The 13,867-nt window shown below is 47.6% G+C and overlaps 1 protein-coding gene across 4 annotated transcripts in view; it reads left to right on the top strand.

The window, feature by feature from the left end:
* The window catches only part of adamts17 (ADAM metallopeptidase with thrombospondin type 1 motif, 17), a 272,173-nt gene extending 259,224 nt beyond the window's left edge, over window positions 1–12,949 (top strand). For all 4 annotated transcript variants that reach the window (XM_065012247.1, XM_065012245.1, XM_065012246.1 and 1 more), the window contains 2 exons: window positions 11,643–11,820; window positions 12,101–12,949. In XM_065012247.1, coding sequence (XP_064868319.1) covers window positions 11,643–11,820; window positions 12,101–12,252 — 330 coding nt within the window. In that variant the 3' untranslated portion in view covers window positions 12,253–12,949. The remainder of the gene's footprint in view (window positions 1–11,642; window positions 11,821–12,100) is intronic.
* Window positions 12,950–13,867: the final 918 nt, after the last annotated feature.

The raw sequence follows: 13,867 nt of genomic DNA, 5'->3' as shown, positions 1-13,867 counted from the left end.
GACCTTGTCTGTTGTGGCTGGCTGTGAGGGGACAGGTGTCAACCTTTATTGCTGCACACAGATACATGAAGGAACACACACACAGTAAAGTCCTCAGACCGGGATGGTACATACAAGCAAACCTCCTTATTAACACTTTGAACTACAGTAGGCACCAGTCGGCTACTCTGGATCTGCGTCCCAAATAGCACTACTTTTGACATTTGCCATTTGGGATTCATCCTTCGAGCTGAACTATACACTCGTCTGCTGGGCCCTGCAGTGGGCAAAAACCCTCCATTTACAAAACATGTTCACTAATCATTCTGTTTGTTTACTTGTCTCTTTAGAGATCATTTCAAAACTGAGAGTTCAGGATGAATGAAAGCTCTGAGTAATGCAACGTGTTTCCTCTCACGGATGAGTCCCAAATGGCACACTATTCTCTATAGAGTGCACTACTTTTGACTACAGTCCTATGGGCCCTGATCATAAGTTGTGCACTATATAGGGAAAAGGATGACATTTGGGACATATCCTGTGTGATTGTAACCTCAACTAACTCAGCTGCTCTGTTCTGTAATGTACTGCCAGGAATTAAAACACCCATATCTTAGTTAATAAATGTACAAATTGTCCAGATATCCTCCCCAAAGGGGAACTAAAAAGCTACTATATGGACGGTTACAATAAGTCCACACAGAATAACATGCTATAACGCTTTACTAGTCAAATAGAGACAGGAGCAACACAGTAGAATACTAATGGAAGACAGCGTTATACAGGAAGTATACAAACAAACAGGGACAACATATACGCTATATGTGTTCCAACATATTACAGATGATAAACTGGGTGGTTTGAGCCCTGAAGGCTGATTGGCTGACAGCCATGGTATATCGGACCGTATACCACAGGCATGACAAAACATGTCTTTTTACTGCTCTAATTACGTTGGTAACCAGTTTATAATAGCAATAAGGCACCTCTGGGATATGTGGTATAACAGATTTAAGAGGTACAATTTATTTATTTATCCTTGTTATAGTTAAGGAAACCGAGCAGTACATTCTCCCATAATAAACAAAAGTCATCAAGAATATTGGCAATTATAAATCTACAAATATCTCTTTCCCATGTAGACAATGCCAAAATAAATGCCAAACAGTTTCTGGATGCTCATCACAAAGAGTACAGTTAATGTTCATGTCTTTTTTCTTCAGGTAAGGATTCACAGGGTAATACTTATGGATCATTCTGAAAGAACTTGTTAACAAGCAGATAAGCAGCTATTTGTGTGGTAATAACCAAACGTTTTTCCAGCAGATATTATTAATACATGTATTCCAGTAAGTTAGAAGTAAGGAATATATATAACATTTCCTTTGAAATAAAGCAGGTATTGTTCTGAGGGAGCAAGGAGAAACACATGTTTCCTACTGGAGAGTCAGTCAACTGGACGAAGAGAGGATATCTCAAATCAAATCAAATCAATAAAGAAGGTGAGGTGAGGTCTGGTTACTCCTCTAAACAGCAGTACAGTTCCAGATGGAATAGCATCAAAGACTATGCAAACTCTTTAGGTGTAACAGGGATATGTAAAGAGATCCAAAAAATCTGCAGAACTGAGTAACATCCCTTCTGCATTAAAAAAGTGACTCACCAGGAGGATATGATTATCAACCTAAAAACAAAGACTTGTTTCTAGACAAAATATTCTTATTGTTCCTAATGAAATACCTATGATGGGGGAAATGATTGTCATTACGCACACCTGGCCCCTATTCCCAGTGATTAGTACTTGTATAAGTGTGCACTTGGTTCACCATTGTCTTGTCGATTATTGTTACTATGTCCGTTGGTATGTGTGAGTATCTGCGCTGTGTGTTTTAGCTTTCGTGCCATTGTGGATTGCGCAGATGATTACGGGTCTCGTCCTGTGTGTTAATCATTGTGTGCATGTGTTATTTATTCGAGGTGCTCCTCGCTCTTTTGTTTGGGGTTCAACCCTGTGTTTTGTTACGTGTTTGTTTGGTCTTCGTCCCCGTGCCTTTACACGGCACGCCGTAATTTGGGCTTAATTAAAAAAAATATTACGCATTCCTGCGCCTGTCTCCCGACCCTTCATACCAGCGTGACAGTGATGTTTATATTTTAATACCACACCAAGGCTCATGTGTCTATGAAAGCACATCATTAATCTTATTAATGTTATAGTTACAAAGCAAAATGTAATTGAAGCCAGCAAAACAGGAGAAGATATAATGAGGGATGAAATTCCAAATTGAAGTTGGATTCTTTAAGAAATGTTTGGCCCAACTTACCTTCAAAGTATTATTCAAAGACTAGCACCATATTCATATGCGTCCATAACGACAGATTTCCTAATATAATGTGTATAATTTTTCCAGATGAAGTTGAAAAACATCTGGTCAACAGCTTTACCTATTGTGTTATCAATATGTAGGGACTGAGCTTCATAAGAAAGTCTGGAGATGCCCTCAGCTTTGTAAAGCAGTACTCAACCTTTCAAGGAGGAATCCCTCTGCAACAATTGGTTCAACCTCTTTTTGTTTTGTTCAATAATGTGATTTAAGTTTAATGAGCATCTTTCCTATTGATTCTTAGATATGGTAATCCCAAGGTATGTTACTCTTTCCTTGACTGGAATATTTCAGATAGAGGGTACCACACAGTCTTTAATTAAGCAATAAGGCCAGAGGAGGTGTGGTATATGACCAATATATACCACAGTTGTCAGCCAATTAGCATTCAGGGATTGAACCACACAGTCTTAATTAATTAAGCAATAAGGCACGAGGGGGTGTGGTATATGGCCAATATACCACGGCTAAGGGCTGTTCTTACGCATGACGCAACATGGAGTGCCTGGATTCAGCCCTTAGCCGTGGTATATTGGCCATATACCACACCCCCTCTTGCCTTATTGCTATTATAAACTGGTTACCAACATAACTAGAGCAGTAAAAATAAGTGTTTTGTCATACTGTCTGATATACCACCTCTGTCTGCCAATCAGCATAGTGATTTTAGGGATGGTGACAGTACTGGCTAGTTGTATGTCAAAAATGTCTTAATGGTTAGGGTACGTCATTATCACACCGTTGTTAAAGGACTGTATTCAGCCAGTTCATTATAATAAAGACTACTTCACCTCAAAGCACATGGAAGTGATTTGCATTGTATGGAGGTAACCTGCTGGTTCCACTAGTTCCACTAGTGTTATCTGACCGTCTTTGCCAAATCTCTCCTCGATGAACCCCAGTTCCAACTTAGTTACACTAGTGTTATCTGACAGTGTTTGTCAAATCTCTCCTCGATGAACCCCAGTTCCAACTTAGTTACACTAGTGTTATCTGACAGTCTTTGCCAAATCTCTCCTCGATGAACCCCAGTTCCAACTTAGTTACACTAGTGTTATCTGACAGTCTTTGTCAAATCTCTCCTCGATGAACCCCAGTTCCAACTTAGTTACACTAGTGTTATCTGACAGTCTTTGCCAAATCTCTCCTCGATGAACCCCAGTTCCAACTTAGTTACACTAGTGTTATCTGACAAATCTCTCCTCGATGAACCCCAGTTTTAGTTACACTAGTGTTAACAGTGTTTGTCTCTCCTCGATGAACCCCAGTTCCAACTTAGTTACACTAGTGTTATCTGACCGTCTTTGCCAAATCTCTCCTCGATGAACCCCAGTTCCAACTTAGTTACACTAGTGTTATCTGACAGTGTTTGTCAAATCTCTCCTCGATGAACCCCAGTTCCAACTTAGTTACACTAGTGTTATCTGACCGTCTTTGCCAAATCTCTCCTCGATGAACCCCAGTTCCAACTTAGTTACACTAGTGTTATCTGACAGTCTTTGTCAAATCTCTCCTCGATGAACCCCAGTTCCAACTTAGTTACACTAGTGTTATCTGACAGTCTTTGTCAAATCTCTCCTCGATGAACCCCAGTTCCAACTTAGTTACACTAGTGTTATCTGACAGTCTTTGTCAAATCTCTCCTCGATGAACCCCAGTTCCAACTTAGTTACACTAGTGTTATCTGACAGTGTTTGTCAAATCTCTCCTCGATGAACCCCAGTTCCACCTTTTCCATTGATTCCAGCATTGGCTGATTCAACTAATCAAGGGCCTGATGATTAGTTGCCCAGTCAAATCTAGTGTGTTAGTTTGCTGGTAAAATCAAATAAGTGAAAAGGCTGGGTTGTACTCGAGGAACGGTCTTGGAAACAGGTTTACCGAACTGAAAATCTACAGTGCGTCTCCATTTCCCAATCGTACAAACTGAGTCAGTCTGTTTTTGACATGCATGTCATTTATCATATGGAGTGTCATGTTCAGCTGCCTGATACAGGGTCAGATCTTATTTCCCCATTCTAACGGTTAAGGTTGGGATCAGCAGAGAATGCAATCTAATCCTAGATCTGCAATTCTCTAGATCTGCAATTTGCCAGTCTCGGGGTCACTACAGCAGGTCAGGGGGAGGACCATTACATTTCTCTCCCTGTGTGGAACTGGAGACAGTGAGTGTATGTTTCCCCACAGGATGCTGAGGAAGGTGCTTCCACCCCTCTCCTCTGCCCTTATTTAACTACAGATCTAGGATCAGATTGCTTTATTTCCAATCCATAACTGTTAGAATGTATCAGTGGCTAGAGACAACTTCTACCTATGATTCCACATGAGGGAATATACTTAAGTTTCTCCCTGAAACTGATCTAAGGTCTGTTTTGAGATTCTGTCCCTGATGCTTAAAGTAAGGATTTACAGGGTAAGCTTATCCTAGATCTGTAATGTCTACCTAGAGCTCTGTGAGGGGGCTGCGTGAGCACATCTGGTTCAGTCATCATCAGACAAGCTGGAGAACATTTGAAGGTTTTGTGTGTGTTTGTGTGTGTGCCGTCTGTCAGTGTGTGTGCAGACAGTGTAGACGCCATAGCCCAGTTCTCATTAACAGTAATCTCCACTAATCCTTCATCAGAACATTCTAGAGGGGGTTTGTTAATCCAAACGGGCAATTACAGAGCTGCATTTTATTTTCTCCCCTTGTTTACACACACACACACACACACACACACACACACACACACACACACACACACACACACACACACACACACACACACACACACACACACACTGTTAGTAGTAAGTATCACTTCATTCAGGAGCACTACAGCAAGGCAGTTAACCCCCAACAACTGCTCCCTGGGCTCCGATGACGTGGGAAACACTGCCATATACAGTGCACTACTTTTGACCAGGGCCCATGCAGCTCTGTTCAAAAGTAGTGCACTATAAAGAGAATAGGGTGCCATTTGAGATGCACCTTACCTCACCATTCCCACCGAGAAGGGACTTCAGTCCGGCATTTAGACATTGTGACAGAGCTGCTGTCGGAATTCCTTTAATCTTCCCAAGGTGTTTTTTCCAGGTACACAACACCTTTGTGTTCCAAATGGCACCCTATTCCCTATATAGTGCACTACTTTTATTCAGGGCCCCATAGGGCTCTGTTCAAAAGTAGTGCACTACTGTAAGTAACAGGGTGCTATTTGGGACGCAGACATTGACGGCTGTTCCTCTACCTCCACATATTCTAACATGCTTTTTAATAGGGCTTTTAAATGAAAGCCACCCGACACTGACCTTTCCCTGTTTAACACACCTAGTAGAGGAGCCTCTGATCGGACTGTCAGGTGTTCTGTAATGGAGCTGGGAGAGAGCTGGGGATGGAGCTGGGAGAGAGCTGGGGATGGAGATGGGAGAGAGCTGGGGATGGAGATGGGAGAGAGCTGGGGATGGAGATGGGAGAGAGCTGGGGGGGAGCTGGGAGAGAGCTGGGGATGGAGATGGGAGAGAGCTGGAGATGGAGATGGGAGAGAGCTGGGGATTGAGCTGGGAGAGAGCTGGGGATGGAGATGGGAGAGAGCTGGAGATGGAGATGGGAGAGAGCTGGGGATGGAGATGGGAGAGAGCTGGGGATGGGGCTGGGAGAGAGCTGGGGGAGATGGGGATGGGGCTGGGAGAGAGCTGGAGATGGAGCTGGGAGACAGCTGGGGAAGATGGGGCTGGGAGAGAGATGGAGATGGAGCTGGGGAATATGGGGCTGGGGATGGAGCTGGGGAATATGGGGCTGGGAGAGAGCTAGGGATGGAGCTGGGGAAGATAGAGCTGGGGATGGGGCTGGGAGAGAGCTGGGGATAGGGCTGGGAGAGAGCTGGGGAAGATGGGGCTGGGCGAGAGCTGGGGAAGATGGGGCTGGGAGAGAGCTGGGGATGGAGCTGGGGAAGATAGAGCTGGGGATGGGGCTGGGAGAGAGCTGGGGAAGATAGAGCTGGGGAAGATAGAGCTGGGGATGGGGCTGGGAGAGAGCTGGGGAAGATGGGGCTGGGCGAGAGCTGGGGAAGATGGGGCTGGGAGAGAGCTGGGGATAGGGCTGGGAGAGAGCTGGGGAAGATGGGGCTGGGAGAGAGCTGGGAATGGAGCTGGGGAAGATGGGGCTGGGAGAGAGCTGGGGATGGAGCTTGGGATGATGGGGCTGGGAGAGAGCTGGGGATAGAGCTGGGGATAGGGCTGGGCGAGAGCTGGGGATAGGGCTGGGGAAGATGGGGCTGGGCGAGAGCTGGGGATGGAGCTGGTGAAGATGGGGCTGGGCGAGAGCTGGGGATGGAGCTGGTGAAGATGGGGCTGGGAGAGAGCTGGGGATGGGGCTGGGGAGATGGGGATGGGGCTGGGGGAGATGGGACTGGGGAAGAAAGCTGGGAATGGTGGAGAGAGCTGGGGATGGGTTTCACTTTCCACCATGCCACCCATTTTCTGTCTGAATAGTTCTATGTCACATACCTGATGAAAGGACGTTCAGGTGCCAGCGTCTTGGTCAGTTTCTCATTTTGGAAATCTAATAACAGGAAATAACTGTTGGCCGCTATTTAGTGCCAGGCTTATATCTGGTGTGTTGTTCTGACCCTGTGCTAATTGTGTTACTCCCCCCACCCTCTAACCATCCTGAATGTATTACCTCATTTTCTCTCCTAATGATGTTAAAGGGGAATTCTGGAATTTAAAACTAATGACTCAGGTAAGTGGTGGGGTGTCCATTGTTGTTGTTCTTTGAATCCCCGATTGCCCCTTTAAAGTCCTCAAATTACTCCTCTGTCCCACTCCCCCAACGCTGGACAATAAACTGACCGGCTCTCCTCATCTCCTCTCTTCCCACCACTATCAGACCATAAGTCTATTAGCTTGTCTTAGAATATCATTCAGATAAGCTGCTGATTCAATTGTGGTGTTGTTGTGAGTTATGAGGAGGTCATGCCTCTAGGGATGTGGCTATGATATTAGAGCTAGGGTGCATCCCAAACGCCACCCTGTTCCCTTTATAGTGAACTACTTTTGACCAAAGCCTTATGGGCTCTATAGGGGATAGGGTTTCATTTGGGATACAGCTTATGGGAGTGTTGCTATGATCGTGTCCCCATCAGCTTGTCTCCTAATGATGTTTCAGATAATGTTCTCTCTGTCTCTTTGTTTGTGTTTTCATTTGTTTGTTTGTGCTTCAGCAATGGTGTGTGTGTGTGTGTTTGTTGTGTGTGTGTGTGTGTGTGTGTGTGTGTGTGTGTTTGTGTGTGTGTGTGTGTGTCTGTGTGTGTGTGTCTGTGTCTGTGTTTGGCAGTATGTGTGTGCTTTCCTCTGTGTGTGTGTCTCTCCAGGGCCTTATCTCATAGACGTATCTCATTGTGATCATGTTCATCAGCGATAATGAAAGCTTGGTGAAAAAACCTTCTGAGAATCATTCTAAGTACCTATAGAGATGTGGGATCATGATAATCGGATTGTTTTTGAGCAGTGTCAAGTCAACAATATCTTTGGTAGAACACCGGGCCGTTTACAATAGCTATTGAAATGGTTTCCACTAATTGGCTCTCTGTGAAGTGAATAGTAAATCCGCCTGCTTGAATCGAGGGCCTGGGAACCACTGATGTTCAGAGTTAATTATTGGACGAGGTTATAGCTGTTGGCTGCCAAGGCACAGGCCTGTGTACAATGGGAATCCGTTGTCTGTCGCCTCTGGTGTTTCCGAGCTTAGAATATCAAAGTCCTCTTTTTTGGCCCCATTCCATGTTGGTTTCTCCTAGCCCCTTACCTCCAGCACCTTACCTCCAGCCCCCTTCTCCAGCCCCTACCTCCAGCTCCTACCTCCAGCCCCTTAACTCCAGCTCCTACCTCCAGCTCCTACCTCCAGCCCCTACCTCCAGCTCCTACCTCCAGCCCCTTACCTCCAGCTCCTACCTCCAGCCCCTACCTCCAGCCCCTACCTCCAGCCCCTTACCTCCAGCTCCTACCTCCAGCTCCTACCTCCAGCTCCTACCCCCAGCCCCTTACCTCCAGCTCCTACCTCCAGCTCCTACCTCCAGCCCCTACCTCCAACCCCTACCTCCATCTCCTACCTCCAGCCCCTTACCTCTAGCTCCTACCTCCAGCCCCTTACCTCCAGCTCCTACCTCCAGCCCCTACCTCCAGCCCCTTACCTCCAGCTCCTACTTCCAGCTCCTACTTCCAGCTCCTACCTCCAGCTCCTACATCCAGTCCCTTACCTCCAGCTCATACGTCCAGCCCCTACCTCCAGCTCCTTATTCTAGCCTCTTCTCCAAGCCTCTTACCTCCAGCTCCTACCTCCAGCTCCTACTTCCAGCCCCTACCTCCAGCTCCTACGTCCAGCCCCTACCTCCAGCTCCTTACCTCCAGCTCCTACGTCCAGCCCCTACCTCCAGCTCCTTACCTCCAGCTCCTACTTCCAGCCCCTACCTCCAGCTCCTACTTCCAGCCCCTACCTCCCCCCCCCGGTCCAGCCCCTACCTCCAGCTCCTACCTCCAGCCCCTTACCTCCAGCTCCTACCTCCAGCCCCTACCGCCAGCTCCTACCTCCAGCCCCTACCTCCAGCTCCTACCTCCAGCCCCTACCTCCAGCTCCTACCTCCAGCCCCTACCTCCAGCTCCTTATTCTAGCCTCTTCTCCAAGCCCCTTACTTCCAGCCCCTTCTCCAAGCCCCTTACCTCCAGCCCCCTCTCCAAGCCCCTTACCTCCAGCCCCTCTCCAAGCCCCTTACCTCCAGCCCCTTCTCCAAGCCCCTTACCTCCAGCCCCTACCTCCAGCTCCTTATTCTAGCCTCTTCTCCAAGCCCCTTACTTCCTGCCCCTTCTCCAAGCCCCTTACCTCCAGCCCCCTCTCCAAGCCCCTTACCACCAGCCCCTCTCCAAGCCCTTTACCTCCACCCCCTCTCCAAGCCCTTTACCTCCAGCCCCTTCTCCAAGCCCTTTACCTCCAGCCCCTTCTCCAAGCCCTTTACCTCCACCCCCTCTCCAAGCCCTTTATCTCCAGCCCCTTCTCCAAGCCCTTTACCTCAACCCCCTCTCCAAGCCCTTTACCTCCAGCCCCTTCTCCAAGCCCCTTACCTCCAGCCCCCTCTCCAAGCCCCTTACCACCAGCCCCTCTCCAAGCTCTTTACCTCCACCCCCTCTCCAAGCCCTTTACCTCCACCCCTCTCCAAGCCCTTTACCTCCAGCCCCTTCTCCAAGCCCTTTACCTCAACCCCCTCTCCAAGCCCTTTACCTCCAGCCCCTTCTCCAAGCCCTTTACCTCCAGCCCCTTCTCCAAGCCCTTTACCTCCAGCCCCTTCTCCAAGCCCTTTACCTCCACCCCCTCTCCAACCCCTTTACTTCCAGCCCCTTCTCCAAGCCCTTTACCTCCACCCCCTCTCCAAGCCCTTTACCTCCACCCCTCACCAAGCCCTTTACCTCCAGCCCCTTCTCCAAGCCCTTTACCTCAACCCCCTCTCCAAGCCCTTTACCTCCAGCCCCTTTTTCAAGCCCCTTACCTCCAGCCCCTACCTCCAGCTCCTTATTCTAGCCTCTTCTCCAATCCCCTTACTTCCAGCCCCTTCTCCAAGCCCCTTACCTCCAGCCCCCTCTCCAAGCCCTTTACCTCCACCCCCTCTCCAAGCCCTTTACCTCCACCCCTCTCCAAGCCCTTTACCTCCAGCCCCTTCTCCAAGCCCTTTACCTCAACCCCCTCTCCAAGCCCTTTACCTCCAGCCCCTTCTCCAAGCCCTTTACCTCCAGCCCCTTCTCCATGCCCTTTACCTCAACCCCTCTCCAAGCCCTTTACTTCCAGCCCCTTCTCCAAGCCCTTTACCTCAACCCCCTCTCCAAGCCCTTTACCTCCAGCCCCTTCTCCAAGCCCTTTACCTCCACCCCCTCTCCAAGTCCTTTATCTCCAGCCCCTTCACCAAGCCCTTTACCTCCAGCCCCCTCTCCAAGCCCCTTACTTCCACCCCCTCTCCAAGCCCCTTACCTCCAGCCCCCTCTCCAAGCCCCTTACCTCCAGCCCCCTCTCCAAGCCCCTTACCTCCAGCCCCCTCTCCAAGCCCCTTACCTCCAGCCCCTTTTCCAAGCCTCTTACCTCCAGCCCCTTCTCCAAGCCCTTTACCTCCAGCCCCCTCTCAAAGCCCCTTACTTCCAGCCCCCTCTCCAAGCCCTTTACCTCCACCCCCTCTCCAAGCCCTTTACCTCCAGCCCCTTCTCCAAGCCCCTTACTTCCAGCCCCTTTTCCAAGCCTCTTACCTCCAGTCCTTTCTCCTTTCTCCAAGCCCCTTACTTCCAGCCCCTTCTCCAAGCCCTTTACCTCCAACCCCTCTCCAAGCCCTTTACCTCCAGCCCCTTCTCTAAGCCCTTTACCTCCAGCCCCTCTCCAAGCCCCTTACCTCCAGCCCCTCTCCAAGCCCTTTACCCCCAGCTCCCTCTCCAAGCCCTTTACCTCCAGCCCCTTCTCCAAGCTCCTTACCTCCACCCCCCTCTCCAAGCCCTTTACCTCCAGACCCTTTTCCAAACCTCTTACCTCCAGTCCTTTCTCCAAGCCCCATACCTCTTCGTTCTTCACAGATCTGATTGGTTTGGGTAGGTCTAAGCTATATGGTGATGGCTCCATCCCCTAAAAAGTAAAAGTGGTGGTCACACCTATAATGTTACTTAGACCTATCTAGTTCGTTCAAATCTGTGATCACTGAAGAGATAGGAGCTAGGGGAAGAGCCTGAGGACAGAGATGGATCTTAGCCTCAGAGCATATATTACTATTGAGACGAAGCACTCTGACAGGTTATTTAGGACTCGTAAATCAGTCTATTCAAACATAGAACACAGCCTCCATCTGTAATTAGGCCTGTTTGGGATTATCTTACCACTAGTAAATACCACACTACACCTGTATCTGTTATTCAGGTATAGTCTCTTCTCACATTCAGTCATGAAGTGATTTGGCCCCCTATAAACAATAGGGATGTGTTTCCAATAGCACAATATTGCCTATATTAATTAAGCACTTCTTCTGACCAGGGTACATAGGGCTCCGGTCACAAGTAGTGCACTATATAGGGAGTAGGGTGCCATTTGGGATGCACAGTAGGTCTATGGAAGATTACAATGACCTAAAATGTGAGGGGTAAACATATTAGGAAGTGATTATGTCCTAAAAGGTCTAGGACATAGACATGGAAGACTGTTACAAATGGCTCTCAATGTCAAAATACTTCCTCTCGAGTTTGGAAGAGAAAGTAACTCAAGTGATTGGATCTTTCCAGTGCTCGTCATCCTGTGGGAAGGGCCTGCAGTCCAGAGTGGTCCAATGTATGCACAGAGTGACAGGTCGCCACGGTACTGACTGCCCCGTGGTGTTCAGACCACCCACCTACCGGCCCTGTCACCAGGAGGCCTGCAATGACAAAGTCAACGTCAACACCATCACCTCCCCCAGATTAGGTAACATCGTTTGTGTGTGTGTGCTTGTGTGTGTGTGTGTTTTTGAGAGAGAGAGCAAGAGAGTGACAGATAGAGAGAGAGAGACAGAAACAGACAGAGAAAGGGAGAGAGTGTGTGTGTGTGTGTGTGTGTGTGTGTGTGTGTGTGTGTGTGTGTGTGTGCGTGTGTGTGTGTGTGTGTATGTGTGTACATGTGTGTGTATGTGTGTACATGTGTGTACATGTGTGTACTGTGTTTCTCTGTCTGTTGACGTGGCCCCTGTTCCCCTGTTCCTCTCCAGCTGCTCTGACCTACAAGTGCACAGGAGACCAGTGGACTGTGTACTGCCGTGTGATCCGAGAGAAGAACCTGTGCCAGGACATGAGATGGTACCAGCGCTGCTGCGACACCTGCAGAGACTTCTACGCCAACAAAACACCCCGCAAGAGTTAATGATGAAAGCACTCACACACATACTGTACACAGACACACACACACACACTTCACCTAGGGCTACGACTTTAGATGCTTCTGTAACACTTGACTTAAAGCTTGTGGGTATAATGCTTTGTAAGTCGTTATAAGCATGAATGAGCATTTATAATGTGTTATAATAATGCTTATGATATGATATGTCTCTCTATGTATCAGCATATTAACCGACTCAAAATGTCTGTTATTTAACCTGCTTCAGGAGATGATACTAATATATTGTAAGGGTCTCGTGGCAGGTCTTTATGCCGGCAGGCTTTAAGTAAAGAGTTACGGATGGTTGTACTGAATTATTCATATTCTTATTATTAATTATAGGACATTACATTTTGGAGAAAAAGTGGAAATGAGTGCAGAGACCATTTCAAGTGGGATCATAAGCTTGCTGTTGTCATGAAGACTTGAAAACCTTCTTTAACTTGTTTTATTGCTGTAAACCAAAGCGAGGGACTTCACAGTCTGGGGAGTCTCTCGGTGGGTAGCCTGTCGCGTCAACGTTTGTTGTACAGTGTGATTTAACATTAGCGTTAACATATGTGATAACTCTTTATGTGGAAAGGTCATTGTTGTCAGATTGTCTATAGATACTCAGTGAACTATCAGAACATGTCTGATTTTCAAATGCACACGCTGAATCTAATACAGCTAATGAGGCTGAGTATGAGTCATGTTACTTGGAGCGGCAGGTAGCCTAGTGGTTAGAGCTTTGGGCCAGTAACTGAAAGGTTGCTGGATCAAATCCCTGAGCTGACAAGGTAAAAATCAGTTGTTCTGCCTCTGAGCAAGGCACTGTTCCCTGGGCCCTGAAGAAGTGGATGTGGATTAAGGCAGCCCCCCTCACCTCTCTGATTCAGAGGGGTTGTGCTAAATGCGGAAGACACATTTCAGTTGAATACATTCAGTTGAACAACTGACTAGGTATCCCCCTTTCCCTTACTTACATAGATAGAATGTATGTACATCACAGGAGGCTGGTGAGGGGAGGACTGCTCATAATAATGGCTGGAATGGAGTGAATGGAATGGTATCAAATGTTTGATGTGTTTGAAACTATTCCATTTATTCCGTTCCATCCGTTACTATGAGCCCATCCTTCCCAATTAAGGTGCCACCAGCCGCCTGTGACATACATACAGTACTTACACACACCTACATTAAAAGACCTGTAAGGACTTTGTTATTGCATGTTAACAGAGGTGCAGTTGACATGTAATACATCTAAATGGTAGTTGGTACGTAGTCTGAGCATGTAGATCTGTAGGGGACTATCCAGATAAAGTGGGCCTGTATATTCTCTTGTGTTTAGTTCAGCTGGCCCTGTATTCACCAAGCCACTGGCTGGCCACTCACTAGACTGGGTAAAGAGACCTGGCTCGTGTTCATTAGGCACCAGATGGACTGAAACACGTAGGGACTACTTGAACTTGTTCAATAAGAAACGCTCATTTTCTTTTTTCCAATGCAACGTTTGAAAACTTTTCCCATTGTGTGCTTTGATGAACATGACCCTGGTTTCTTCTCTTAGGGACAAACCGTAACTTGATGTCTTGAGATAACGTGAATTTCGCATCAATCC

This window comes from Oncorhynchus nerka, linkage group LG27 (assembly GCF_034236695.1).
Source record: "Oncorhynchus nerka isolate Pitt River linkage group LG27, Oner_Uvic_2.0, whole genome shotgun sequence".
Taxonomy (NCBI): Eukaryota; Metazoa; Chordata; class Actinopteri; order Salmoniformes; family Salmonidae; genus Oncorhynchus; species Oncorhynchus nerka.
This window is presented reverse-complemented; position numbering and strand designations above follow the sequence as displayed.